Here is a 27374-nt window from a genome sequence, read left to right as displayed (position 1 = left end):
GTCCGATTTTCACCAAAATTGGCTCAGATCATCTTCAGACCATGCTGGCAAAAAGTTATAGAATTCAAGTTGATTAGTTAAACTGTTCTTGAATAACGCGCGAATGAATTCTACGAAAAGCACGCAAAAAAGGATATGAGGCTACCGCAACAGTTTGGTGTATTAAGACTAAACTTGGTGTGTGTTACTTCTGGATGGTTTGGCCAAAAATCACAAAACTGGTCTTTTTAGATTTGGTGCATCATGCCAAATCCAGCTATACCCAACTTTCCCATGTCAGCCATTTTGGGTGTCGGCCATATTGAATTTTGCCCAAAAATATTTTACGAACACTTTGACGTATCGTTATGAAACTCGGTATGTGTCTTTGGCACCATGCCCTGACAGTACTCAAAACGTTTGGGGGCAGCGCCACCTTGTGGCCAAAAGTTATAAAGAAATTTACAAAAATGCTAATAGCTTCTGCTTACATTAGCCTGTTGTAATGAAACTGAAGTCAATAGATTCCTTGGGTTATGCAGAGAACATTGATACCCATTATGCCAATATTGGCCAAACCTCCTGTCCGCCATTTTGTTTAATGTTAAAAACCTACTTTTTCGAACTCCTCCTAGACCGTCAGTCCGATCTTCACCAAATTTGACTGGCAAAAAGTTATGGATTTCGTGTCGATATATGAAACGGTTTTCGTTTAGCGCGTCAACGAACTTGCTGTAAAGATGCCAAACTGCATCTGAGGCTGTATCTCTGCTAAACTTTGACATATTGACACCAAATTTTATATGTGCCATTGTCACATCACACTGACCACGCCACATCAATTTGGTAACAGCGCCACGTCCTGGTCAGAAGTAATACACCATTCATTAAACATTAATAATGAAATTTCCAAAAATGCTAAGAACTTCTGATTGCATTAGCCTATTGCAATGAATTTGGTCTCAAAACATTCCTTGGGTCATGCCGACAACATACATGCCAAATATACCATAGTTGGCCAAACTTCCTGTCCGCCAGTTGATTAATGTTCAAAACCTACTTTTTCGAACTCCTCCTAGACCGTTGGTCCGATTTTCACCAAATTTGACTCAAATCATCTTCAGACTGTCCTGACTCAAAATTACGGATTTTGTGTCAGTAGACAAAAACGTTTTCGTACAGCACCACTGCAAGTTGGCGGCATGATACCAAAATGATTCTGAAGCTGTATCTCTGTAAAGGTTTGACATAATGACACCAAACTTTGTGTGTGTCATTGTCAGCTCCCACAGAACACATCACATCAATTTGATAACAGCGCTACCTGTTGGTCAATAGTGATAACTCATTAAATCATATTATTAGTAGTTGTATTTATGATTTTTCAGCCATTTCAACTGATATTATCCTAAAATGAGTTTAATTACTCATTGTTGAGGTTGGTCTGTTGCTCCTTGCCATGCTTAGCTCCTCATTCTGCCGCTTTTGTGCTTGGCTCCGCAATTGCTGCTTGCAGCTATATTTATTATTATTATTATTATTATTGGTATTGGCTGTTGGCTTTGCTCTTTTGTTTTCAACTGCAAACACTGGATCTGTATAGTCTGTATGGACTGATGTGTGTCCCATGTCTGTAACATTAAAAGTCAGTGTTTATCATGTGCTTCTCATCATTACCTGACGTGGATCTGAAGCTGAAGAAGCCGAGCTCAAGCACTTACAATGGACGTTCATCAGGCAAATGTACCAGAGGATTTCAAAGCAGAAATGACCTAAACTATTAAAAAAAAAAAAAAAAAAAAAAAAAAAAAAAAAACTTGTTCAAAAAAATTGATTGATTCAAAAAAATTTTCTCTAAGCTGTGTAAATCATGTTTCATCTGCATGTTAAAAGGATCATTTTTCATGAGTTTCACAAAGTGCTTCTCTCATATGTTAATATTTGTAATGTTGATCATTGTACTCGTAGGCCTGCCACTGTTTTTTCTGTTTTTATAGATGGAGAAATCATTGGTGATTAACCATGTCATTAGAACTTAAGAATTATTTCTCTAAATTTACAGATAAAGTTATGTATCTTTTCCCCATATGTTTTTTTTAACATGTTATTGTGTTGTTTATGTTATATGTTCTTTAGGATGTGAAAACACTTGAGCTTTCATTAAGCCTAAATTATAAAGAAAAACCATAAGGCTAATGCCTAAAACATCAGATACAATATGAATATGAAAAATATTTCAGTCTCTTGATTATTTGAATGTACATTGATGCATCTTTTATCATTTATGCATAAATGCAATATTGTTCTTACTGAAAGGTGCTATAAAGAATTATTATTCATCAAATGACTCAGAAGGTCTTGTTTTAAAGGCAGTGAGCACATGAAGTCTGACTTTATTTTATAGATGTTCACGTGTTTGCATCAAACATTGTTCTGGGTCACTTTAACACACATAGTCACAGTGTTTATCTACAGATCATAATTAGCAACTTTGGAATTACATTTGATTTTTTTTGGTGCTTCTGTATCTGTGGGACTGCAGTTCCTTCAATTAGCTTCATTTAAACAGTGCTACTGTATGTTGTCTATCGTGTCACTTTCCACAAATAAAAGCAAACCTACTACTTCAAATGTGTAAATGTGAGTCCACTGCTGTATTTTCAAAACGAAGTTTACTTGAATGTCTTAGACTTACATAGTAAATATGCATAAAGCACAAAGGCAAACTTATAGTCAGTGTTATTTTACAATTATGATATTGCAGTAGTTTTTATTAATATTCTTAATTTATTTTTGCCATTTTTAAAGTTTATTTTTCATTTTTAAAACGTTTTTGATTTTTAATTGTCATTTAGTTTACATGTTCAATATTTTTATTTTGCGTTTTCATTTTAGTATCTATTGTTTTTAAATTTCAGTTTTACTTTTAGTATATCAAGTCAAACTAAATTTTGTAATATTTGAATGATTTTTTAAAATGAATATATATATATATCCATTTTAGTTTTTGATTTTTATTTCAGTCATTTAGTTAACATTTTGAATATTATTTTGCTGTTTCATTTTAATTTTAATTTTAATTTTTTTCATTTTAGTATCTATTGTTTTTAATTTCCAGTGGTACTTTATCAACTTAAACTAAATTTTGTAATATTTGAATTATTTTTTAAATGAATATATTTTTCCATTTTGCTTTTTATTTCAATCATGTAGTTAACATTTTGAATTTTATTATTTTGCTTTTTCATTTAAAAAAAAAATTAAATTAATGTTTTGTCCATTTTAGTTTTATTTTTTTCAATCATGTAGTTAACATTTTGAATTTTATCATTTTGCTTTTTCATTTTAATTTGTTTTTATTTTTTCATTTTAGTATTTATTGTTTTTAATTTTCAGCGCTACTTTTTTTTTAGTATATCAACTAAATTTTGTAACATTTTTTATTAATTTTTTAATTAATATATATTTTTCCATTTTAGTTTGTGATTTTTATTTCAATCATTTAGTTAACATTTTGAATTTTATTTTGCTTTTTCATTTTAATTTGTTTTAATTTTTAAAATTTTACTATTTGGTTTTAATTTTCAGTTTTACTTTATTTTAGTATATCAAGTTAAACTAAATTTTGTAATATTTGAATTATTTTAATTTTTTTCCATTTTAGTTTCTGATTTTTATTTCAGTCATTTAGTTAACATTTTGAATTTTATTTAGCTTTTTTGTTTTAATTTTTTTCATTTTAGTATCTATGGATTTTAATTTTCAGTTTTACTTTTAGTATTTCAAGTTCAAGTTGTAATTCATTTTTTTAAATTAATTTTCTTTTTCATCCTCCCCCCCTCCCTCCCTCATTTTTATTTAAAGTTAAATAAAAATGAGAACAGTTCCCTGAATTTTATATTTTTTGTGATCATTTCAAGTAATGAACTGGTTTGTTTTAGTTAACTATAATCTTCATCACTTTAGTTGTAATGATAGAATTTATTAAAAATAGTTGGTCAAAAATGGGCAAAAATGTTAATTTTAGTATTCATGCATGGTACGAGTTTAAACGAACTGATAATGTAAAGATGAATAATCAACACAGGACACAGATGGCTGATAAAGATGTATTTTTTTTTTATTTATCCCATGGGATTGAACTTGTACAGTGCATTTCTTTACAACAATTATTCACTAAGTGACAAATTTTAGCCACTATTACAGACCAAATAACTATACATCACATTTCTGGGTTCCTTTTTAATGCATTAAACTCAAAATGTATCCTTCATCAACACCATGAAGAAGAAAAATGAAACCATCAGACGAAAATCAAACCGCTTCTCAGTGTTTTTAACCTCATTGTTAAGCCTCTAGCCTCTATTGTACCACTGAACATGTTAAAGTTACAAATCAGTGAATCCATAAGAAAATAAAACACATGGCACTGTTGAGAGGTTCACCATTAACAATACACAATCAACGCAGGGCCTGAAGACGCAGACGACGTGAAATAAAGTAATCGTAGCACTTGTTTTGAACAAGTAATGCGGTTGAGAATGTGAGCGGACAGCGGTGAAACCCTCTGATACAATAAAAGTCCTTGAAATCGCCACCAGTTTCCAATGATTCACGTGTTTCAATTTGCACGATTGAAATATTAGCATCATTGGTTTGCTCAGATGAAGTCATAGAAACTAGTACACTAGCGTTCTGGCTAAAGTAGACGGAGCAGTGCAACATGGCTATAGTTTTACCGTAACGTACACAACAACATACAGCATAAATGTTCAGCTTGCTCTTTTTTTCTTGCTTTTCCTGCTACGAACGCACAACCAGCCAGATGAAACATGAATTTAGGAGTGATTCTGTTTAGATATTACTGATCGATTTTGGCATTTAAAGTCGTGTATTTCACATAGAACCAGAGTGCAACCATTTCACAGTTCGGCTAAAGCGCGCTACTGTCGGGAGTGGCTGAAAAACAAAATAGGTAGCGTTCTGTGCACATTCAGATCAATGCAAACTGGCAGCTTCAATTCAGTAACTGCACCCGCGAATCCCTCCAGTTTACAAAAACAAAAAGAAACCATACAATCATACATTCAAGCTTCATATCAGCAGACAAACAGCGATTAAACAGCTGCAGATCCCTCCGTTTTGGTCTCAAACCCCCTCCGTAGTGCACAAAATAATAAGGATACAAAAGTTAGAAGTATTTCGTTTTTTTTAAATACTGTAGCAGCTTGCTTGGTTTTAAATAGTGAGCCTCTGGATGGACGCGTCCGGAGTCGCCGAGTTTTGAGGGAAGGAGGTGATTGTCCGACGTGAGTGATGCACAGGGGCCGTGATTTGAGTGATTTGAGATGAAGAAACGCTTCTCTTTGGGTTTTCGAACCCTTGAATCCTTTGGGTTCGGTTTGTGTCCTCAACCGGAGAAGCTTCGAGTTCACTCGCAGTGATTAAAAACGCCCCTCCGTCGCAAACCGCACTCGTGTTTTGGATTTCATCCATGGCGTTCCTCGTGTGGATCAGTCTCAGAGCTGATCCGGACTCTAAATCGCCCTCGTCTCGTGGTTGGCGGGGGGAAGGAGGCAGAGAGCGGCTCTTGCTCTAAATGTCGGGCGTCCGGTTGGACGGCGGCGTGCGCGGCGCCCTGCGATTGGCCGTCTCAGCTGGACGCGGTGGCGATGGCTTTCTTCAGCTGCTGCGAGCGCAGCTCTCGCGTGCGCGACTCCAGGAGCAGGTCGTAGCAGGTGTTGCACACCAGAACCGGGTCGTACAGCTGCTGGTCTGGAATGGGCAGCTTCAGGTGGCAGCAGTCCTTACAAAACACGTTACCACAGTTCCTGTGAAAAATCAGGACCAAAAACGCAATCGATCACACATTCAATCAAATCAACTATACAGACAATATCTGAATACAATAAACCAAACTAATCAATCGCATACACTGTAAATCATTTTTGATAAATCAAAATAAAGCAGAAATAAAATATTAAAAATGTGAACTACTTAAAAAAAAAAAAAAAAAATCTAATAATGAACTTTTAAAAAATTAGAAAAAAAGAAATAAATATTAAATAAATTAAAATAAATGCCTTTAAGTTAAAGTAGGGTTTAAGGTGAAGTACTAAAATGACAAAATAAACTAAAATAATAATTAACTAAAGCTTAAAAAAAACAAACAAAAAAAACAAACAACAAAAGTGAAACCCCCCAACAAAATTACCAAAATTAAAGCTAAAATTAACATTGTAACTAAAAATCTAAATATAAAAGCTAATTCATTATATTAATAATACATAATACTATAAAATAAAATAAATAATACTAAAAATAACAGCTAACAGCTATGAATTGTATAGATTTTATAAATGTTTAAATCCAATAATCTATAAATCCAATTTTCAAACACAAACTGACAAACTAATCAGTTACATGCACTATTAATATTGTTATTGTTAACTAAAACAAAAACCAATTTCACTAGTTTTCAGTAATTTAAATATACGTACTAATGCAAGTATTAGATAATAAAACTTGAACTTAAATTTATTTTTGGTTAAACAAGTTCCCAGTACAATATTGCCTTTTTTCTTTGTGTTGAAGTACTAAAATTACTATAAATGAAACAAAACTAAAGGTAAATGTGTATTATATATATATATATATATATATATATAAATAAAAATGACAAAAGCACATTAAAAAAAAAAAAAAAAACTAAAATAAATCTAAAATAAAATAGAAAAAATAAAAGCTAATTTGTACTATTAGTAATTCTATAATAGTACATGTATAATAAAAGTAAAACATCAAGGAAGCATGTCTAGATATAGATTCCGGTTATTACAATTAACAAAACTAAAAAATTAAAGCTAAAGAGAAATAAAAATGACAAAAACTAAAACCTAAATTAAAAAATAAAAATATTAATTCAAAACAATATTATAATAAAGTACATAAATAATACTACAAATAACAGTTATAATAGCTAATAGCTATAAATCAATTATTCTGTAAACCAACCTACCAATTACATATTAATCTATAAATTAAATATTCAAGTACTATAAGCCAACAAAATAATTAATCACATGTACTATAAATAAAGTTACTGTTAACTAAAGCTATATTGCTAATCATTTATAGTAAATCAAAATAAAGCAGAAATAAAATAAAAATAAAATTAATATAAAATATATTAATAAAAAATTATATTTAAATACCTGAACTACCAAAAAAAAAAAAAAAAAAAAAAACCTAATAATGAACTTAATGAAAATTAGAAATATAAGAATAATATCAGAAATACTGACTTGGTTTAAGTTGAAGACAAACTAAAACTAAAAAATAAACTAAAGCTTAATTTTAGTAAGTATTAGATGAAAATCTTAAACATTTTATTTCATTTCAATAAGTTAACAAGGTAAATAAAAAAAGTATACAAATAAATAAGTAAACTAAAGGTAAACAGAAATATTAAAAAACAATAATAATATTAATGACAAAAGCAAATTAAAAAAATTAAACCTAAACTGAAAATATAAAAATAAAAAACTAATTTGTAGTATTAGTAATTATATAAAAGTACATATCATATTAAAAATTACACCAAATATTCTATAAAATCAGTCAACCAATCACATTATACTATAAATCCAAGATTTATTAAGAGAATCAAATCAAAGAAAAAAAATGCAATTAAGCTTTTTAAAATCAAATCACATATCAGGGTTCTCCAAACGGATGGTTGTTGAATTGTCACTGACAACGGTATAAAAAAAAAAAAAAAAAAAAAAACATGCACAACCCTCAAAAACAGCACGCTTTGATCTATTATATTTACTAAATATTTGACATGAATTAAAATCTCAGAGAGAAAAAAGTCTTGGGAATCCCTGAAAAAAATGTGATATTAAACTCATCTACACCGGGTGAGTAAAGGGTCCGCACCTGCAGTGGTGGCGTCGTTTGGCAATCCAGAACTCGCAGTCGCAGTTGAAGCAGTGAGAAGCCATGTGATCCGGCACCCATCTGGTGACCTGCGCAGCCAGAAACAAGCTGGTTAAACTCTCTACCGATCATACCCATCTGTACTGTGCTGCATCAGTAGAGAGAGTGAGGATGACTGACCTCTGTGTCCTTCCTCTCCACACGGTCCCAGCTGCCCTCGCTGAAGCGATCCTCGCTGTGATTGGACAGAGAATCTTCCTCGTCGCTGCCGTCTGACTCACGCAGACACGTCTGGAGGAACGAGACAGGACGTCAGTGGAGTCACACTGACTGCACACCCCATTTACACACAGTAATAAGATGCATCTGATCACAGCGCATTTGTAGCATGAATGACACACCTGTCTATCAAACACTGCACTGAAACAAGGGTTTACTCTTTGAGTTTTTGTTTTAAACTCGCCAAATTGCGCATTCTGCCCAAAACGTCAGTTTTGTATTGCAGTTGACAATGTAAATGATTCATCCGGTCATGAAAGCACAGACTCCATCAGCAATGTATTAATTGATTTTGAAATCAAAAGTAAATAAGAGAATCAAACGTTTTTAACATCAAAATTAAGACAGAACTTTATGACGTTTATGACTTCATTGATGAAGTTTATACAGTATCTCCACATAGAACTAACAAATATCATCTAAAAAATACATCATGCATCTCAGATTCTTACACTTTATTAAAAAAAATAAAATGTTTTAGGTAAAAAGTTTGAAACAATTAAGATTTTTTAAATGTTTCTGATGTTTTGTTTTTGACAGTACACATGATATATGTAATATATATAATAGTGATACTGTTAAATATTATTGCATTTTAAAAGAGCTGTTTTCTATTTCAAAAGCGTAATTTATTTCTATTAATTAAATTTTACTTTTCAAAAATGTAATTATTCCTATATATAAATATCAAAATAAATAAAATAAAAATTATATATACACATATATATTTTTATATTTGGATTAAATATTTTGTTGTTTTAGAATTCCTACAGAAGTAATTTTCTGTTTCTGTAATTAAAAATTAAAAATACTGACAAGAATATTTTGATCAAAAAAATACTGAAATTATCACATGAACATGGCAAAACTGATGTTTAAAAAAAAATAATATTTTAATGTTTTCTATAAATTACATACTTTATAAAAACTACTTTTTTATAAATACTGCTTTTTGGTTTTAAACAAATACTGACATTGAAAATGTTTGCTTATATATATATATATATATATATATATATATATATATATATATATATATATATATATATATATATATATATATATATATATATATATATATATATATACACACACACACACACATATATATACACACAGCAAACATTTTCAATGTTTTTTTGTATATCATTTTTAATAAAATTAAATATTGCAGGGTAAGTAAAGCTAATTTTTTAAAGCATTTTTTAAAATTCAAAATTATATTTTTTTCTTATGTTCATATTAAATTTTTATGCTTTTAAAAAGAATTATATATAAATAAATAATATAAATTATAATAAATTATTATTTATTATAATTATAAAATATGTATATACATTTATTATAATATAATTTAATAATATAATATATAAAAATAATATATTTACTATAATATAATATTAAATATTATATAAAATATTACATATTTATAAAACTATAAACTTTAATAAATTATTATAAATTATATTATAAATAAACAATTGATATATTTTTAATATTTATAATTTTTTTCTTATATTTGGATAACATTTTTTTTTATGTTTTTGAGAATAATTAATATATACACACACACACACACACACACACACACACTACACACACATTTTATTTATTTATTTATTTAAAAAAATACAATTATTATAAAAATGTATATATATAATCTTATTTTGGGGTTACATGTATTTTAAATAATAAATTATTAAGCCTTCTGCAGTTTAAAAACACAATAGGCAATATCATGGTTGTTTTAAACCTTTTCAGATATTTAAGACTAAGTCCTTAAATTAGTTTAAACTGAATTCAGGATTCTTAAGCATCCACATTAACCATGATAAATATCCTGCATGTTCATGCAAAGAAACACCGCAAACTCACAATATCGTCCTCGTAGTCGACGTCAGGCTCAGAGGGCGGCGTGCAGAACTGTTTGCTCTCCAGTTTGAGCTGAAGCTGTCGAACCTGCCGCCTCAGCACCTCCACTTCCTGTTTGTAACTGGCTTCGATCTGCCGCAGCCTCTGCTGCACCGCGTCCACCGCGACCGGCAGGCCGTCGTCGTCCAGGTACGCGGGCGTCTGGAACAGAGCCGGAGAGCCGTTGGAGGATGGCGAGGAATGGGACGGCAGAAGCTGCCGGAAGGACGGGCCCATTGCTAACGAAGACGCGGCCGACGAACACAGCGCGGCGTAGCTCGAGTTCTTCACCGCTGAGAACCAACCCGACTGGATGGGACTTCCAGGAGCGCGCAGAGGGTCTCGACGACAACACGGCCCGCCGTTAGCGCTTCCGCCTTGGGCGCGGAGGAGCTTGTTCGCCAGTCGACGGCCGTGATAGCTGCCGTGCTGGATGGCGCCGCCGCAGGCCGACTGGACGAGGCCTTGGACGCTGTCCCATTGGGAACCTAGCAGCGAAAGCTCCGTCAACTGGCTTTGGGAAATCAAACGGCGGGCCGCTTTGGCGTAGTCTGCAGGTGGCGGTCGTTCTCTGGCGGGAACCAGTTCGCCGTTTTGTATCGGTGATTCAAATGGGAACTCAACCGCGTTGGCTTTCCTAGCAGGAGGGATCGCGCTTTGCTCCGTTAGCGTCTCCACAGACGCCTCCATTGGCGCAACGGTTTCAGAGTTCACAGTTTCGCTAGCGCTTTGCGCAAAGCCGTTACAAAGAGGTGGTGGATTCGTGTTTTCTGCAGTCCTGATTTCCTGCGGTAAACTAATTGGGATTGGAGGCGGAGTTTGGCTTATAACCGGAAGGGGCGGGGCTTGATCTAAAGCTAAGGGGTGGGGCAAAGAGGGCAGAGGTTGGGTTGTCAAACAAGGCTCCGCCCTTAAATCGTCCTCACGAGTTATCGAAGAACTCATTTCCTCACACGGCGGCGATTCGCCGACGGGCGGGTCCTCGGACGGAGCGCCGCTCTGGATGGCCGCGGGTTGGTTGGACTCCAGCGCCGGACGTCCCTCCTGGCAGTGCTTGTTTAGGTTGGGGTCACTCGAGGTGCGGGTGAGCGTCACGCCGTTCTCACAAGCAGACACCAAGTTGTCCATCGAGCGCGTTTTGGGAAGCCTGAGAGAGATCAAACACAAGCTTTCTGTCAGTGTTTACAGTGTGCTTCAGTTCACCACAAGAGGGCAGAAGTTGAACACAAAACATTTCAGTTCAGCACATCATCTTTTTTAAAGAGATGATTGTTAGAACCTTAAAAAAGGTAAATAAGGTTAAATTAAATTAAAATGGAAAGTAACGAAAAAAAAGGTAATTTCTATTTAATAAAAATGCTGGTATGAATATTTTGCTAAAAAAAATACTGAAAATATCATCAGGACAAGGCAAAATTTAAGTTTATAAAAATAAAACATTATTTAATGTTTTATATAAATTGTTAAATGCTTTATAAAAACAACTTTGCTTTTGTTTTATAAAAATACTTACACTTAAAATATTTACCTTTAAAAAAAACATTGAAAATGTTTGCTAGGGCAAATAAAGAATTTTATTTTTTTAAATAACAATACATTAAAAAATACTTTATAAATAATGCTTTATAAAAAGTACTTAAAGCTTTATAAAAAAATAATTTATTTTTTGTTTAATAATACAAATAAATACTGACAGTTAAGAAATATTTGTCTTTAAAAAGTCAAGCAATTAAAGCTCATTTAAAAAAAAAAGAAATATAAATACAACATTATTTCATAAATAATTATTTTATAAATATATTAATTTATTATTTTATGATGCTTTATATTAAAAAAAGTTACTTTTTGTATAATAAAAATACTGACACCTAAAATTAATTAGCTAAAAAAGCAGAAAATGTTGCAAGGTCAATAAAGCAAAATTAATGTTTTATAAAATAAAACATTATTTAATATTTCATTTTTTAAAAAGTAATGCTTTACAACAATACTTTGCTTTTAGTTAAATAAAAATACTGATACTTAAAAAAAAATGTACCTTAAAAAAAAAATGTAAAATGTTTGCTAGGACAAGTAAAGATTTTTTTTTTTTAAATAACACATCATAAAAAATATTCAATGCTTTATAAAAATCACTTTGCATTTTGCTTAAAAATACTGACACTTAAAAATAAACTGAAATTGTAAGGCTAAGTAAGGCAAAAATGTTTAAAATATTATTTAATGTTTTATTAAAAAATATTTTAAGCTTTATAAAAAATAATTTATTTTTTGTTTAATACTAAAAAATACTGACAGAAAATATGACAAAGCAAGGAAAGCAAATTTTTTACAAATTAATATTAATATATATATATATATATATATATATATATTTTTATTTATATGACAACATTGCGGGCAGGTAAATTCAGCAAGTAAACAAGTAAAAAATTCTGCAACCTGTAAGTTACCGGCAGTAAGTGTGCTGGAATCTGATAGTTAGGATGGAAATGCATATACAAAATAATGTACCCATTTAGGAAAGTTATTTGGAATGTTCACAAATAAAGAATTAGCAAAGGAATATGCGACTAAATGTAATCGTGCAGCATTTTTATCACTGTACTAAAGTGAATGTAGGCGGTCACCTGTCGAGGGAGCGTGAGCTGAACTCCTCTCCTCCTGCGGACGGGCTCAGGTAGATCTCCATGGCATCTTCAGCCGCGGTGCACGGCGAGGACGTCGGCAGATACACGGCCGTCCACAACTGCAGAGCCCGCGTGTGACAGACCGGCTGTAAAACCTGCAAACATCACCACAGTTACAACAACTCAACATCTCCAGAAATAACACTGCATAATCCTGCGTAAATCTTCTGAGACAATCAAAAGGAAAGTGAACATCTGTTTTTATAGTAACTGTATGTGTTTGTGTTTGGAGCTGTGCTGACCATATCATGGCAGGGGATGTAGAGAAAGTTCTGGAAGTTCTTGTTGCCGTTGCGCAGGAGCGACCACGCGGAGCAGGTGCGTTTATAGACGTTACGCGCCTCACGCTCTTTCGCGTTATTGCACAGGAAGGTGCCGTACAGACAAGAGTACGTGTGCTGAACCAGCTTCACCTGCAGGAACAACAGGAAAATAACATCTGGATGAGACCTACAGGTACTGAGTCATCCTGCACAATCCAGTGACTTCAGATTTATGAGTTAAACCATGAGTTAACAAAAACAAAGACATAATTGAATGTCATGGTGCAAGTTATGAAAAAAAAAATTATATCAAAAAAGGTCAAGCTTTCTTAAGGTTTGTCATCACAATAGAAAACAATAGCCAATAAACGTCAGTTTTTCTAAAAACATTTAAAAAAAAAAGCATTATTTAAGTAAGGTAAATGTAATGTTCATTAAAATTATTTAATGTTTTAAAAAATAGTTTTTTGTTCATTAAAATATGGACACTATTCTGTAAAACAAAAAAAACGTAAGAACAAAAAACTTTAAAAACATCACCAGGGAAAGTAAACTTTTAAAAATTCTAAAAACATTATTTAATATTTTATAAAAAAAATATTTAATGCTTAAAAATACTTTTTTTGCTAAAAAAAAAAAAAAAAATTAAAATGTCTCCAGGGCAAGTACAGCAATATCTAATACCTAGTACAGATGTACGTCAAACAAAATTAACCAATAAACGTGAAATATTTTTTTCTAAAAAAATTCCAATGCATTTTTTTTTAAAAAGCAGTTAAAGTTATATAAAAGTTATATAAAAAAAAAACATTATTTCATTTTTTATAAAAAATTATTTAATGCTTTATATATAAAAAATTTATATATTTATATAAAAATATATTTTATATATTTGTTTAACAAAAATACTGATACTTAAAAATATTTTGCTATTATAAAAAAAAAAAAAAAAAAAGTTACAAAATGTTGCCAGGGCAAGTACAGTAAACGTGAAGTTTCATAAAAATAAAACATTATTTACTATTTTATTAAACAATCATTTAATGCTTTATAAAAATACTTTGTTTTTCGTTTAATACAAATACTGATGCTTAAAAATATTTTGCTAAAAAACAGTTTCAAAATGTTGCATTACTTAATATTTTATTAAAGAATATTTAATGCTTTAAAAATACTTTGCTTTTTGTTTAATAAAAATACTAATGAATAAACAATATTTTGCTTAAAATTTTTTTTTGCCAGGGCAAATACAGTATACTTGATGTTTTATTAAAAAGAAAACATTATTTTATATATTATTAAAATTATTTAAGGTTTTATAACATACGTTTTTTTCTGTTTAATAAAAATACTGACCTAATACTTAAAAATATTTTGCTTAAAAATGCTAAAAAGGATCTAATTCTTAGGCTTATCTGTTTATTAAACTAAGATTTTGTCCATTAGCCGAATGGAAATGAAAGATAAAAATTCAACAACTGAAACAAAAGTAAATAGCCAATCCACACATCAGTTTCTTCTTTCACTAAAACACTGAAATACACGACTTTGCTCCAACATTAATAAAAAAAAAAAAAAAACAGCCAATAATAATGCAAAAATCAAGTCATAATACACGTATTAATATATTATAAAAAGTAACACATTTACTGTAGTGTGTTGTATTGACATATAAATGAAAGCAAAGGCTCCGCACCAGAAAGGCCTCGTTGAACTCGAAGAGGCAGGGGAACTGCTTGAGGAGCTGATGGACGCAGTCCAGCCACTGCAGGAACACGGGACACTGTTCGCTCACATCCTCACCGTTCTCCTGATGACCGCAGCGATCCGCAAACTTATGACCGTAATCCAGCCACTCCGTCTCCACCAGCACCTGAAAACCCTGCCAGAGACACAAGGGCGCAACCAACAAAAATTTACAAGTGGTCTGTCAGGGAAACACAAGGGATTCATTTAACATCTCTAAAGACACATTTACACCGCAAAGGTGGCAGAGAAGCGGCATTTGACCGACTGTTTAATGCTGCTTAGAGCAAACTCAATCACAAGGAGCCATATGTGGTGGTACCTCTATGGTCCTGTAGAAAGGATCCAGCAGGATCTTTGCGAGGGCCACGATCTGCGGCGTCCGGTCCCATCCGTCTGAACAGTGCACCAGCACCGGACGTCCCTCCCGCTCCACCGCAGAGCACACCAGAGTGGCTGCTTTCAGCATGACGGACAGATGCTGCAGCCAACGGGTGCTTTCCAGAGCCGAGAGCCAGCTGGACAGAGCAGACGCACGAATCGCGTTACAAACGTCTGAACGCGACATGAGAGACACTGCATGTGCAAAATAAGCTGAAAATAACTAGATGTTTGGATCACCAAGCAGAATACAAGTGTGCGCCTGCTGGAAAATAGGGGAATACTTTACCTGAAAGCCTTTATATATAATGCATTATAAAAGTTCTTTACTGCATTAATTATGCATTGCACCTTATAATGCTCTTTAATAATTGTAACCACAGTTGTAATACATATCTATACAGTGTTACACCTTTAGAAATTACAATGCATTAAAACACACAACAAACAACCAATTTCAGACATAAGGAATCTGCAGTTATAATCCATTTTCACTTAGGTTATGAATTTCTAATGAAAATAAATAATGCATTACGCATAAAGGCCTTAAGAAAAGAGTAACATTCTGTGTAAATTTCTGAGCGCTGTGATCGGCTTATGTTCAATATGCAAATATATGGATGTCTAAAGACACTTTTTGCAATGTCTACTCAATGCATTATTAATTATCTGTCACTACATTGTAATGTCTTTGAATCATCTTCATTTAGAGGTTTTTCTCTGCTAATATTGACAAACTCAATATTAAAGCAGCAAAACTGAATCTGAATCAGTCCACTGGAAATAAGGTCTCATTTAGTCTCAATAACAAAACTATTAAGTTGATTTACCTGGAGAATGAGATATATATATATATATGTATATATATATATATATATATATATATATATATATATATATATATATATATATATATACATACATATACACACATATATATATATACACAAACACACACACACACACACACACACACACACACACACATATATATATGTATATATATGTGTATATTTTATTTTATTTTAAATATTAATATAATCAACAATAATGACTTAATTATATAATATTTAAATTAAATAAATGTGTATTTAAATATATAAATATATAGATAATATATATATGAATATACAAATATTTAGATAATATATTTTTGAATAAATATAAGTATACAGATATAATATACATAAATTGATTATATGTAAATATAATCAAATTTAGATTTTCATGGCTGCAACACACTCGAAAAAAGTTGGGACAGAGGCAAAATAAAAGTTAAAAAGTTAAAGAATATCTAAATTAAACTGTTCTGAGTAAGCAGGTGAAATGGAAATAGGTGAGGATGTCATGTTTGGGTATAAAAGGAGCATTTCAATCTTTGAAAGTGAAGTCAGATCATGTCTCATCTCATGTGCCAAATTTCAAGTGTCAAAGAAATCAAAAATCACATTTCTTAATAGAAAATCACAAAGAATTTAGGTCTTTTGTTTTACTGTTGAATGCATTGAGATTTACTTACTTGCCAGGATCCGGGATCTGACTGCAAACGGCTCTGAGTGACTGAAAGCTATTTCTGATGGAGTGGATATTGGCCATGCCCATAAACATCACCTCACAGTTAGGATAGTACTCTACAAACACAAATAAACCAGAAACCTGCCATCAGCCAACAAACAAACAATAATGTCCAACAACATCCAGAGATTGACTACATGAATTCAACAGCACTGACCTTCACACTCGCACCCTCCTCCTTTGGCACGATTCGCCACGGCGGCGGTGTAAGAACGGGCGTCCAGAATCAGTAATTTTTGGGCCGCGGCACTGGCGTCAGGAGCGGGACAACCCGTCAAAGATGAGTCTGAGGAAAACATTAGAACAGATACTGACATATAGCAAGGGTGGAAATTAACAGTGGTTTGAGGAAAAAATACTACCAAAATTCAAGATAGAGGCAAAAGGGGGCTTTTTTGTCACTTGCTCACCAATGGATCCTCTGCAGTGAATGGGTGCCGTCAGAAGGAGAGTCCAAACAGCTGATAAAAACATCACAATAATCCACACCACTCCAGTCCATCAGTTAACATCTTAAAAAGCCAAAAGCTGTGTGTTTATAAGAAACAAATCCATCATTAAGATGTTTTTAACTTCAAACCATTGCTTCTGGCTAAAATATGAGAACATAATCCATAATAGAATGGATAATAGTGTAAAAGTCCATCTATTGTTGTCTCTCACATCAAAATCCACCCACATATTTGTTTAGAGCTGGACTGTTTTGGCTTGTAAACAGTGCTTGATCTGTGCAGATTTCTCTCCTGATTCAGACCAGACCACTTTCTCGCTGGAGGAAGCGTTATTATGGATTATGGACTATGGTGTTTTAGTTAAAATCTTCTTAAAGATGGATTTGTTTCAGCTTTTGTCTTCTTAAGATGTTAACTGATGGACTGGAGTGGTGAGGATCATTATTGTGAAGTTTTTATCAGCTGTTTGGACTCTCATTCTGACGGCACCCATTCACTGCAGAGTATCCATTGGTGAGCAAATAATGGAATGACACATTTCTCCAAATCTGAGGAAGAAACAAACTCATCCTAATCTTTTATGGCCTGTGGTTCAGCACATTTTCAACAATTTTGCATTTTCATTTTTGGGTGAACTGTCCCTTTAAATTTAAGCATTTGACAAAAAATGATACATTTAATAAGGAAAATGTATGCAATCAATGTTTAAAATCTAATCGCCGTCAATACACCACATACACAGGCTGTCAAACAGACATAAAAGCGAAGTGAACCGCTGGTTTGGCGCAGCTTCAGTCGTGATCCAATTATGATATTATGATGCTCTGCGGCGTCCTGAATCGTGACATCTTCACAATACCAGCCCTACAACATACTGCAGAAATCAGTATCAGCGTGCCAGAGAGGAGGCGGAGGACAAGACTTGCGCCGCTTTAATGCGACGCAAGTGCAGTTATAATTCTTCAGTCTGGAAAATCAATGACGGCTGCATGCGGAGAAACTTCTGGCATTGATACTCCCCGCCATGACAGCCAATACACTTACAGCCATTAAGAGTTTACAGAGACGCCAGCCAAAACAGAGCCGAAGAGTTAAAGATGAGTCTCGACTCAGCAAAAAACAGACACGCCTGCATTCAGTGGAACACATTTAATTAATAAGAGTGATTGCATTAAGTAATGAAGTGCAGGATAAATGATTATTGGATCAGAACAGAACCATCCTGCTCTGAATAATTTAATTAACTGCTTTTTCATGTTGAAGATAAGTGAGGTTTGTTCATCCAAAACGCTACTGCGAGTGGTTGCAGGCCAAGTTAAAATACAAATATTATTTACAATAAATATAGTCATTTATTATTAAACAAATTCAATTTTCAGTTCTGGCTTCCAGTGGTTCCTCGAAAACAATCATGATTACTTTGATACATAACATTCGCAATGATGCTCTCATTTTGTCTTACAAATCAAGAGTTTTAAATGCATGTATATATATATATATATATATATATATATATTTACTTTTTGGGGGGGCTTTTCTTCACGCATTTTTGATTTTTAAATAACTGAAATTGTAATAATGTAATTGGTGAAAAAATGCTTCCAACCGAAATATCTACAGCTTAAATATACAACCATGTTGAATTTTAGCCCCCAAAAATGCAATCCCTGAAAATACAATGCATTAAAATGCAAGCACCGTTAATGCATTTTTTCAATTAGTGAATTAGTTCACTATTAGAGAAAAAAAACTAATGAATAAAATAAAACAACAAAAATAACTGTATACAGATATAGATCATTAATAAAATAAAATTTCTTACATCATAAAATAAGACTTTGGTCATAAAAATACAAATAAAAATAATAAATAAATAAATTCAGATGAAAAACGTTGCGTTGTTAATGCATTTTTTCAATTAGCGAATTAGTTCACTGTTAGAATAAATAAATAAATAATTAACTATATACAGATATAGATTATTAATAAAATACAATTTCTTAAACTGTAAAATAAGACTTTGGTCATATTGCTCACCCCTATCTTTAATGAAAAACATACAAATTACCATTAAAAAAATAAATAAAAAAATAATAATAATTATATATATATATAAAAATTAAAAATAAAATAAAATAAAATAAAATAAAATAAAAAAAAATCAGAAGAAAAACAGTCCTGATGATTTTTGACTAAAGAGCAAAAATCCACCAAATATGCCATTTTAATTGCCTTGTTAATGCATTTTTTCAACTGGTGAATTAGTTCACTGTTACAAAAACAACAACAACAAAAATAACTTTATACAGATATTCATCATATGACACTGAAGTCACAATGCTGCTGGTTGGGAAATCGCTGAATAGCAAGAATATCTGGTTTGGCTGCTCTGAGAAATTTCTTACACCGTAAAATAAGACTTTGGTCATATTGCTCACCCCTATCTTTAATGAAAAACATACAAATTACCATTAAAAATATATATATATTATATATTATATATATATATATATAATATTTTTTTCATTAAAAATAAAATAAAATAAAATAAAATAAAAAAAATCAGAAGAAAAACAGTCCTGATGATTTTCGTTTGACTAAAGAGCAAAAATCCACCAAATATGCCATTTTAATTGCCTTGTTAATGCATTTTTTCAATTGGTGAATTAGTTCACTGTTACAGAAACAACAACAACAAAAATAACTTTATACAGATATTCATCATATGACACTGAAGTCACAATGCTGCTGGTTGGGAAATCGCTGAATAGCAAAAATATCTGGTTTGGCTGCTCTGAGACATTGGAGATAATAACGTCATTATAACCAACCTAAAGGTCTTTAAAGGAATAGTTCACTTAAAAATGACAATTTGCTGTTAATTTACTCTCCATCCAAGATGTAGGTGAATTTTTTCTTGTCTAGAATAGTACAGAAGTTTGTTTTTTTTTTAGCTGCATTGATACATAAAATGCATGTCAATGGCTACCGTCACTTTGAGATTCAAAAAAGCTTACTTACAACATTATAACCTGTAATCCAAAGCCTAGGACAACAGGGAAATCTGATTCTTTTGCACAAACTGGTTCTTTTGTACAGTTTGTTTCCATGAACAGGTTCACTTCACTAGTTTGTTTGCATAAATCACACAATGATGTAACAAACACAATGATAAAGATGTGACAAAGATGTGAAATGTGGATGTTGTACATATCTAAAGTATATAAAATGAGTAAACTAGTCTTCATCAGCTCACTTTTTACATAAACCATGAGAAAACATAAATATTTTTATTTCGCCCCTTCATTCAAATGTCTGGTTCATGCATGTGCATATCAGAGGCTTATCGGTCTTCAGTTCAAGTCAAACCGTTTCCTCATCACAAAATTAGATATAATCAGACAGTTCAGTCTGATTTGGTGAACTGGTTCCACTATTCACCTAAAAAGAACCGATTCAAAAGAACGATTTGTTCACAAACTGAACTATTTTCCTGAGGCTCTATATCACAGGTAACAATGTTGGAAATAACGTTCGGTTTCTTGCACAGACTGATCGTTTCACTTCATAAGACCTCAATACATCATCAGGAGCCACGGGTATTAATTTTGTGTTTCTCAATATGCTTTTTTGACTCTCAAAGTGACGGCAGCCATTGAAATTTTTTGACTCACCTGGGATGACAGTTTGAGCTCAAAATACTGTTCGACTTAAGAAAAAACATCACATCTACATCTTGGACGGCCTGAGAGTAAGCAAATCAACAGTGCTTCAATTTTTAATGAACTAATGCATTAACGCATTTCTGCAAACCAGCAGAGAGTTTCATCCGCAAGCGAAGCGTCTGATTGAGAGGATGTTGGCTTCGGCCCTCGACTCATTAGACCGTAATTAGAGCGCATTTACTCTTCAACTGCACAAAAAAACTCCAGCCAAATTCCCTCAGACAACAGCCTCTGAACTCATTTGCAGGCGTTTGTGGAGGTCAGTCTGCAGTCGAGTCGATGGCACCTCTGAGAGGAAGTGCCTGAGAGGAAGTGGCTGTAATTGAGTTTGTGCATTGGTGTCGCGAGTTTTCCCACGGCAAACCCCACGATTCTTAGCAATCGGGTCGGCGCAAACGACTTATCTGCCGTCCAACGGCGTAATTGTCTCTAAACGGGTTTACGCTCTGCCTTTGTGGGAAAGAGCAAGGGTGAGAATGCTTTCTTAAACAGGAACTAATTATAAATGGCATATCCACCCAGCATCTATGTAGTAATTATCTGACAGAGAAAAAAACTTGTGAAGGATTCAATGGTTTAAAGCTGTGACTGGAAACTTCAGGATAAGGAGATGCATGGCTGAAATGTTCACCGATTTATGTTTGTACTTACGACTTTTAATTTTTTTTTAAAAAATGCAAAAACCCATTCGTCACAAGTTCCTCACTGATATTACCCCAAATAACAACATTTATTACACACAATAAAGTAGTAAAATAAAATATCCACAAAAAAAAAAAAACAGAACAAAATAATACATAAAAACAAAATAAAAGGCATAATAACATGGCATAACTTTCTGTATTTCTTAAATTAAATTTTATATATAAATTACAAGATACATTTAAAAGATTACTTAAATTGTGAATGTTTTTATGCATTGATTTGATTGCAACTGTTTTTGATAAATTTATATTAAACCATAAATCAAAAAACAGACCAAATAAAATTTCTGAAAAAATGAATTGGGTTCTCCTATTGTAAAATGTTATTAAAATATTACATTTTTAACTTTTCATAATTTCAGTGTATTAGAAATTCTTTCTGATTATGAACAGAATCCAGAAAAATGTAAATGGAAAATGAATGAATTTGGGAAAAATAAAACAGAAAAAAGAAAAAGAGATTTCATAGGGCTCTAAAATTGTTGTTTATATTAAATGTTTTATACATTACTGTTAAATTGTATAAAACGCATGATTTAAATTAATTAGACATGCTCTATAAAAACTAATTTTTAATTAAACCATTAAACAGATTTAAAACAGAATCCAGAAATATTTAAATTAAAAAAGGAAAAAATAAAATTGAATTTTTCATAACTAAAATTTAATCTAACAATTAACAAAATGTTTAATAAAATGCTAAATTATTTTTCATGAATTAAACCAATTAAAGAGTTAATTAAATTACATTTTACATACTACAATTTAATTTAACCATCAAAGTGGAAATTATACAGAAATGCTGAAAAATTAAAATGGAAATATTAAACAAATATTTTATTTTGGTATTTTTGTTATGATTTCAATTAATGAGACATGCTTTTTGATAACTAAAATGTAATCTAAAATGTTAAATTAAATTACATGTAAGATGAAAAAAAAAACAAAACAATTAAGCAGGGGGGGACTGAATTCAAATCAACTTGGATTTCATATGGCCCTGAACATGTTTTCACAAAGTCACGAAGAGCTTTAAAAAACAAACAGTAAAAGCACTTTCAACTCATTAATCTGGGTTTTGTCTCACCAAAGTCACTGTCGGACGAGTCCGGTCCGTCTCCTCTGGTCCTGCATGCCCGCGTCCCGGCATCCAGCTGACAGGCCTTTGCTATGGACGTCACCAGATACTCGTCCTCAGTGTTCCGCCAGCCCCACCAGCTGATCTCCGGCTGACTGCAGCGGGCGATGACGGCCCCGTTACGCTGGTGCCTGTCGGGACACACAACACAGAAAATCAGTCACCGTCAGCTGCGCAGACAGCAGCCGCAGGAGGCCAGGAGACAGACGAGCTGCTTCTCTCACCTGTACACCACCACAGGAATCCTCTTCCAGGACCTGAAGGAGGCCACGCTTTCCAGCTCCTTATCTGTGATCCAGACGGGCACCAGGAGCTTTTGTGGGTAACTCGAACACAACCTATAACGACACAATGCACAAATCCCATATTTTGAGTCAATTCTGATTTTTGTCCCATCGATTTATATTCACTAACACAAATCAACAAAGTTAAAATCTTCTGATCATTAAACTGGCAAAGGATCTCAACATCAAAAACAACAAGAAAGAGTCGTTTTCTCGCTCTCATCTCATTATGATGTTCAGATCAATCACATCTGTGTCTCACGCCCGCTGCTTCCGTCTCACCCTAAATGACAAACCCAGTCCAATTATATGCTGACGTCCTTTGTGAGCCCTCGATGACCGACCCGAAACACACACACACACACTCTCGAGTCTGTCTGATGTGACTCATGCAGCGCAGCAGGTTCTGGCTCGCTTTAATTATCCGTCTCTACAGCACGTCTCTCAGCACACAACACGCCACTGCTTTAGTGTTACAAACTCAACTGCACACACATTTTATGATTTTTTTTGCTATACCATGACATAGACCTACAGCAAACACACTATCTGGTTATGTTACTTGATACAGTCAAGTTTAAAGTCACATTTATTTATTTATTTAGAACTTTATATAATACAGTTTCAAAGCAGCTTTACAGCAATAAACAAGAAACTTATTTGCAAAATGATCACATGATTAGCTCTAAATAAGTGTGACTAATCGAATTTGAGTTATGACATAAGGTTCCAATGATTATCAAAACATGATAATAGAGATAAACGATTATTATGGCACATTACTTCAATTTCTGTAGTAGATTATTAGTTGAATATTATCAAGCTAGACTTGCATGAACAACTTAAAGCAATACTTATTCCATTTATATCGTTTTATTTGTCTAAATGATTGTAATTTTCTCCAAATATCCAATATTACCCCAATTTCCAATTTCCAATATTATTATTTCATACAATAAAGCAGTAAAAAATGTCTAAAAATAAAATTAAACCAGAACAAAATAATGTGTGAAAACGCTAAATAAAAGTTTGGTTTAACTTCCTGCAATTCTTAAAAGTAAAGGTAATAATACAAATACATAATATCATTTTACATTTTTTAATTTTACCATTTTATTTCCATGTTATCATTTTAATGTTTGGTTTGCCAAAAAATTAAAGTAATTGGTAAATTTTCATTTGATTGCCTTCAAAAGACTAATTAATGTTTTATGCATTGATTAAATTATCACTGTTTTTGCTTTGTATTAAACCATAAATCTAGAAAAGCTAAAACAGACAAAAAAAAAAACATTTCAAAGGTTTCAAAAGTTTTAAAATTTAATAAAACCATTCTAACAGACTCCAGAACAATTAAAATGAAAAATGTAGAACGTGGGGGAAAAATAAAACTGAATCTGGGAAAATATTTCACAGGGCCCTAATTATGCTTTTTATAAATTGTTGTTACATTGTATAAAATGCATTTCAATTAATTAGATATGCTTTTTATAAGCTAATTATTTAAGCTAATATTTAATTTAACCAAACGCTTAAATTTAAATTAAATTTAAAACATTAAAATGGAAATAAAACAGAAATATGGAAAACATTAATTCTGTCTGTTTTATTTATATAATTGATTGTAACTTTCTTCTTTGTTTTGATTGTATTACTGACCATTTATTTGAGCTTTTTTTTTTTTTTTTTTACTTACATTAGGTAACCTAGTACTAGTTTTAAACTGGCATCAATAATTGTAAAATTTAACTGGTACCAGTTAAATATATTTTAGATTTTATTTTAATATTATAAAAATATTATATATAAGAATTTGGCCATTTCACCCACTCCTAATCTTGTTAAATAATCATAAATAAATAATATAATTTATAATAATATACATTTACAATAACAATATAAATTGTAATAGCCTTATACTCAAAAAAAAAATAAATAAATTAAAGAATAAAATAAAATTGTTTCCAAAGCAGTTTTTTACCATAATTAGGCAGACCTGGACAATAGTGCCATTATTCAGCTCAGTTTACTTCAATCTTGATTCAGTTTAACTCAACTGCAAAGTCCATTGCTAGTAGGTAAAATACTATAGTAAAAGGAAGTCCAGGTTTCATTATATTAGTGGAAACAATTTAAGATGGTTTCCATCCATCCATCATCACGCTTTAATCTTACTTGTAGTTGCTGTTGATATCAGACACTCTCCAGGCGTTCTGCATGTCAAATCCCATCCGCTTCACCTCTACCTCCATCCTGTGCCGCACGTGATCACCTGAGAGACACAAATGCAATGACCATAAAGTATGTAGAAATTAAGAGATGGATTGCATCACTGGATTGCATTGCATTAAATGTTGGAATTATTTCAATCTCATCTTACCAAGACATTACTGGAGTTATAGAGTGACCACTGATATTTACATTATTTTATGTAAGTATCTGCTATACTGCCATAAAGATCTCATTGATTTACATTGAACTACTTGTAAAAATATCAGAATCTGCAACAAATTGCATGTTTTTGCTGTTTTTTCCTCCGTATTTTCACTGTATCAGACTATTTGAAAAATAGTAAAAGCCTGTAAAAACCATAAAAGCCTGATGATCAAATATGATAATCATGCAAACTAAAGCACTCATGTGTGTGTGTACCTGGTCTGCATAGGTGCAGGTGCTGGTCTTCATCATCTGTGTTTCCTCCCAAGCACCATGCATGATATGCCAGCGCAAACAGCTCCTCCAGACGGGCCGGATGCGCTATCGCTCTGTTCAAGCGCTTTAGCCACTCCTCACACTGCTTGAATGTCGAGAAGTGACACCTGCCGCAGAAAACATCCACATTCATGTGAGATTTAAATAAGCAACATCAGGCATAAAACATCAATGTACAGTAGAAAAGATTCAGTACTTGTGAAAAATGGTGCATAATTTTTAGTGTTTGAATTTATTTAGATCATATTATGATCTGTGTACAATATCAAATTTAAGAGGATACAGTTTTTGAGTTTGAGGTGATAAAAATTTGAAATTAAATACAAACAAAAAATATTATCTAAAAGTAAATAAAACATAAAATACATTATATACGCACACTAAAAGCTGAATATTATTAATTAATATTTTATTATTATTATTAAGTAGATATTATTAATCTCAACTTCTGTGTTCTTGAGATCATGATAAAAAGTTAAAATTGTTGATTTGATTTTAGGTTTATTGCTACATCAGCTTCATAGGCTATTTCATGGCTTAAAATGGTTAAATCAGAGTTAATTAAAAAGGATTCATTATGGTTACGGAGAAGATAAATATGAATTAAAAATACCAAAATATTAGGAATAATTATCTAAAAGAAATTAAAAAGTATTACACATAATATATACTGACTAATATTAATTAAATAAGAGAATTTAGTTTACATTAATACTTGAAAAACACATTCTCCAATATTCAAGGTTGCCAGGTTTTCACAACAAAACCAACCCAATTGCTTCTCAAAACTAGGCCAAACGCGTTTTGGAGGGAGACCCCGGTAAAAATCGTGCTCCTGGGGGTAAAATACAAATATTTTGGCAAAGTTCCCCTTGTAAAATTCACATTCCAAGGGCTAAATATCACATTATTGAGGTCACTTCAACCCGAAGACATGAAAAACAACCCGCAGCAACAGTGTTGAAGTAGCCCAATTCCGCGGGAAAATCCCAGACTTGGCAACACTGCCAATATTACACTTCAGTAAAGAAAAAATAACTCCAATTCCCTTACTTCACACCACTGACCAGGTGTGTTTGTGTGTGTGTGTGTGTGTGTGTGTGTGTCCTCTGCGTGTCAGACGTGAAGAATCTAATTTACTCTATTGAACAGAAAATCTTCAGCTAAATGGCCCAAAGGCGATGATGTGATAAAACGATAGATGGAAAAGATAGAGGTCAGATTAAAAAGAGCCAACTACTTCAGGAAGACACTCTGTGTGTGTGTGTTTGTGTGTTTTACCTCACTACTTTGGAGTCTTTGCAGATGATGTGCAGCTGGAACATATCTCTGCTCTCAACGCCCTCAATCAGCCTCAGAGGAACCTGCACACACACAAATCAGAGAGCAGAACACCTTATCGCATGACTGCATTAACCAATCACAGCATCAAACTGCAAAAACATGCAACAATGTAACAAATGTAACTCTTGACTTGCAACAATGTAACAAATGTAACTCCTGATCTGCAACAATGTAATAGTTTTAAACTGCAGGATAAAACATGCAACATTAAGACTTTTGAAATAATTAAGATATTAATGCCTTTAATGGC

The 27374-nt window shown here is 32.4% G+C and overlaps 1 protein-coding gene across 5 annotated transcripts in view; it reads right to left on the bottom strand.

Moving 5' to 3' along the window:
- Positions 1-4076: 4076 nt before the first annotated feature.
- The window catches only part of mtmr4 (myotubularin related protein 4), an 80725-nt gene continuing 57427 nt past the window's right edge, over positions 4077-27374 (bottom strand). For all 5 annotated transcript variants that reach the window (XM_051110154.1, XM_051110153.1, XM_051110155.1 and 2 more), the window contains 15 exons: positions 27062-27144; positions 25721-25887; positions 25244-25340; positions 23009-23122; positions 22734-22915; positions 16923-17051; positions 16710-16821; positions 15132-15327; positions 14760-14945; positions 13043-13213; positions 12741-12895; positions 10075-11257; positions 8101-8211; positions 7921-8009; positions 4077-5810 (listed from right to left, as the gene is read on the bottom strand). In XM_051110154.1, coding sequence (XP_050966111.1) covers positions 5633-5810; positions 7921-8009; positions 8101-8211; positions 10075-11257; positions 12741-12895; positions 13043-13213; positions 14760-14945; positions 15132-15327; positions 16710-16821; positions 16923-17051; positions 22734-22915; positions 23009-23122; positions 25244-25340; positions 25721-25887; positions 27062-27144 — 3153 coding nt within the window. In that variant the 3' untranslated portion in view covers positions 4077-5632. The remainder of the gene's footprint in view (positions 5811-7920; positions 8010-8100; positions 8212-10074; positions 11258-12740; positions 12896-13042; positions 13214-14759; positions 14946-15131; positions 15328-16709; positions 16822-16922; positions 17052-22733; positions 22916-23008; positions 23123-25243; positions 25341-25720; positions 25888-27061; positions 27145-27374) is intronic.

This window comes from Labeo rohita, chromosome 5 (assembly GCF_022985175.1).
Source record: "Labeo rohita strain BAU-BD-2019 chromosome 5, IGBB_LRoh.1.0, whole genome shotgun sequence".
Taxonomy (NCBI): domain Eukaryota; kingdom Metazoa; phylum Chordata; class Actinopteri; order Cypriniformes; family Cyprinidae; genus Labeo; species Labeo rohita.
The sequence above is the reverse complement of the archived record's forward strand: the minus strand, read 5'-3'. Positions and strand labels throughout refer to the sequence as shown.